The 3,432-nt window shown below is 42.7% G+C and overlaps 1 protein-coding gene across 1 annotated transcript; it reads right to left on the minus strand.

Annotated features, from left to right (window-relative positions):
- LOC108783296 (uncharacterized) lies at positions 1-3,165 on the minus strand. Its single transcript, XM_018551837.1, has one exon. It carries the CDS (start codon positions 3,163-3,165, stop codon positions 1-3), a length of 3,165 nt encoding a protein of 1,054 aa, XP_018407339.1.
- Positions 3,166-3,432: the final 267 nt, after the last annotated feature.

A 3,432-nucleotide genomic window follows, 5' to 3' on the forward strand; every position in this document is an offset into this window, starting at 1 on the left:
TTATTTTTTTAATGTTACCTCGACTTCTGGTGTCTGCACTATTAAGGACGTCCGTGGTGGTTTCTCCGGTGGTATCTTCTTGAGCGTACCAGTGAAGGAGCTAGCAGGTAGACTAGCATTCGTCGTTGAAGCACTCTCGTGGCTCTCGATCTGGCACTGAAGTTGGTGAAACTGGGAAAACGAAGTACGCGGCACATCGGCACGATCGAATTGTGGAAGGCATGGTAACGGCATTTGCGACATGTTTGGAATCTGAATGGAATTCGAATCGGAAATGTCATGTTGCACGCGAGACGTCAGTTTCTCAAATACGGACGATTGGCAGGCTTGAAGGGTGGTATTCTGTGAGTACGTAGTCAGAAGCGTTTGGTGAAGACCATGTATTGGTTGATGAGTGGAACAAGATTTATCTGATGACTGTTCTTGATTATTCGAAAGAGAATTTATTGGAACCTGATCGGTATCGTTTATCAACGGAAGTTGCGCAAAATCGTTAGGTATCTTGTGAGTTTTATCATTCAATTGACTTTGATTCTGCAAACTTTGAAATCGGACTTGAAGATCGCTCTGTTGATGCTGAAACTGCGCTACTTTGTCTAGAATCTGATTCTGATTCTGAAGACATTGCAACTTGGCTTGAAGATCGCTCTGCTGACGTTCAAACTGGCTTAGCTTTTCAGAGATTAAATCGAGACTCTGTTGGTTCTGTAATTGTTGTTGTTGTTGTTTTTGTTTAACATGAAGAGAGTCTGTTTTCTCACTCTGATTCTCCAATGTATTCTGTAAGCTTTCCATTTGGCTCTTACTATGAGTGAGCAAGTTAGATGAGGTATTATGATTTTTACGGTGACTGTGGATTATATGATCTATTTGATCAATTGGTTTACTGGTAGTTGACTCACCAAAATCAGTTACCACAGTTAACACGGTCTTTGTATCCAATTTTGCTTCACTGAGAGCTGGATATTGATGACAAAGATTCGGACTAGCTCTCTGTGATGAAGCAGTACTAACTACCGAGCCAAGATTTACTACAGAACCTGTAACAGGTTGCTCGTCAAAATCTTTTCTCGAAAGTTCCATATGTTTTGTCAGATCGGCACTAACGTGTCTTAGATGTCGACGTTGCTCCATTATAGTGTTCTGATTAATATTAGGAAGAGGCTGAAAGGCCGATTGAGATATTCTAGATTCTTTGCGATCATCTGAAAGGTGAATTGATCTGATATCTCTTCTTTCCTCTGACGGATTACGAGAACGAGGACTTGTTGTAAATATTGGACCTGGTATCATGTTTTTTTCATGTTCTTGCCGTTGACGTTGCTCTGCCCAGATTGCTAGCTCTTGTCTAGTTTTCTCAAAGTTTTGGCTAACGAAAGAAGGACTTTTCTGTCCAGTACGATCGATAGACGTTTCTCGAATTGGTACAAATGGCATAGGTGACCTCCTTATATCCTCCATTCTCTTGCCTTCCAAATTCATAGGTGATCTTCGGTGCTCCTCAAAATAATCCGAGCGTCTGTTCTCTGGAGGAATGACATTTCTTTGATTCGGACTCACATTGCCCCATTCGGATTTTCTATCGGTTTCTACGCTCTTCCTATTTTCTTGTCTCGTATCAAACGCCATTGGTGACACACGCAGACTCGCATCCAGTCTTCTTTGTTCAGCGGGGAACATTTGATTAGTATCGATTCGTTTTGCATCTACTACAGTCGTAGTTTTCCTTCCCGACATAATCTCTTGATTACCATCACTAGGAAATGTAAAAGTAATTGTATCGTTACGTCCTTGGAAGCTAGTAGTCACATCGACAGACACGGATTTTCTATGTTCCGATCTGGACACGTATAAATCGCACTCGGTGGCAATTGTATCGATTAGTTTCTCTCTGCCTGGCTGATCACCATTAGTAGCCACGTATAAACCATCCTGTCTTGTCCTAGGATTTTGATTAATCGTAGTTAAGTATCTTCTATCCGAACCTTCCGAACCGGTTGATACGCCCGTCACAATAATGGCGCCATCACTACGATGAATTGAATCCTGTTGAGCAGTCGGATTTGACTCATATTTTACTTTTTGTAATGCCGGAACATCGACACTAGCAGACTTTCTATGTCCAACATCATGAGTGGTGATTTTAGAATTGCCACGAGGAGGTACCACCGGTTTCGGTCCTCGACAAGATCGCTCAGTCGTCTGGATAGCGATTCCATGAGTCACATTTTGGGATACTGATTTGGGCTGAATGATCGGTTGCGTATGATAATGGCCAATTTCTTGTGAAAATCTTTGTAGATTTGGCGATTGTTGACCAGAATATTGCTGAGCTGGATAGATACCGGAGTGCGGATTGTACGGTACAGCGTTCATGACCGTTTGCGGATATTGACTATAAGAATATTGTGGCTGAGTACTGAATTGAGCGTAACCACTCGGTGGCTGTGGCACGACTACACCTGAATAATAAGGGGGCTGTGGACTAGTAGATTGCGAAGGTGTCTGTGAGCCATGTTGAACTGTTACGTATTGACCCTGTCCAGTGAACATCGGATTGATTGTACCACTCTGACCATAGAGATTCGGGTCACGATAAGTGACATCTCTTGTCACGAAACCAACTCTATCGGAATATTGCGTTTGCGGGTAGATTTGCGACCTGACTTCAAATTGTCCTCGAATCTGCGGATATTGACTTTGATCATAATCAGGTGCAAATTGCGGTTGCACTTGCACTGGTACCGTCTGAGTGCTGGTTTGAGACACGTGCTGAGTTCTATCCACGTTGTCTTTATCTTGATCATATTGCAGGGGTGGCAATTGACCCGTTGAAGGATGTTTATCTTCTGGTAATCCTACGGATTGTCTTCTTCCTGACGGATATTGTGCTATCGGATGCTGCTGTTGCTGTTGCTGTGAAATTAACTGCGGCTGTTGATCCTGAACTTGCCCAGTAAGTGAAGTATGCCGTGTCCTTTCTTGGGTAAATCTCTCGTAATCCATCGTCCGATTTTCAAAACCGTTAGATAAATCCTGCTTTATGATATCAGCGAGTGGCTCAGCACGACCGTTCTGGCAAGGTATCTGTTGACTGTCAATTATTTGTCCAGCTTGATTCTGTCCTTGAGCGTCGTTCAGTCCACCTAATCCGGACTGTGACATGTTGGTGGCTCCCATCGACGGTCGTCCGCCGATGTAGCCGAGAATTCGCCCCAATCCGCACACCGTGACAATTAGTGAGTAACGTTGCCGAAATGATTTACACACTACTTTTGAACGCTGCCACTGCAGTTCTTATGCTTTTTTACTAGCGCTAACTCAATCGAAGCATGTAAACGATATTTCCAATGTTTTGGGAAATCTTCGTTTTTTTTACAAATTTTGAAGTTTTGTTTCTTATTTTTCAAAATATTAGTTATAGAATTATTC

This window comes from Cyphomyrmex costatus, unplaced genomic scaffold, assembly GCF_001594065.2.
Source record: "Cyphomyrmex costatus isolate MS0001 unplaced genomic scaffold, Ccosl1.0 scaffold1466, whole genome shotgun sequence".
Lineage (NCBI taxonomy): Eukaryota > Metazoa > Arthropoda > Insecta > Hymenoptera > Formicidae > Cyphomyrmex > Cyphomyrmex costatus.

What these genes read in the sequence shown, in the direction of transcription:
- LOC108783296 (XM_018551837.1), bottom strand. Translation starts at nt 3,165, where the DNA reads ATGTCACAGTCCGGATTAGGTGGACTGAACGACGCTCAAGGACAGAAT.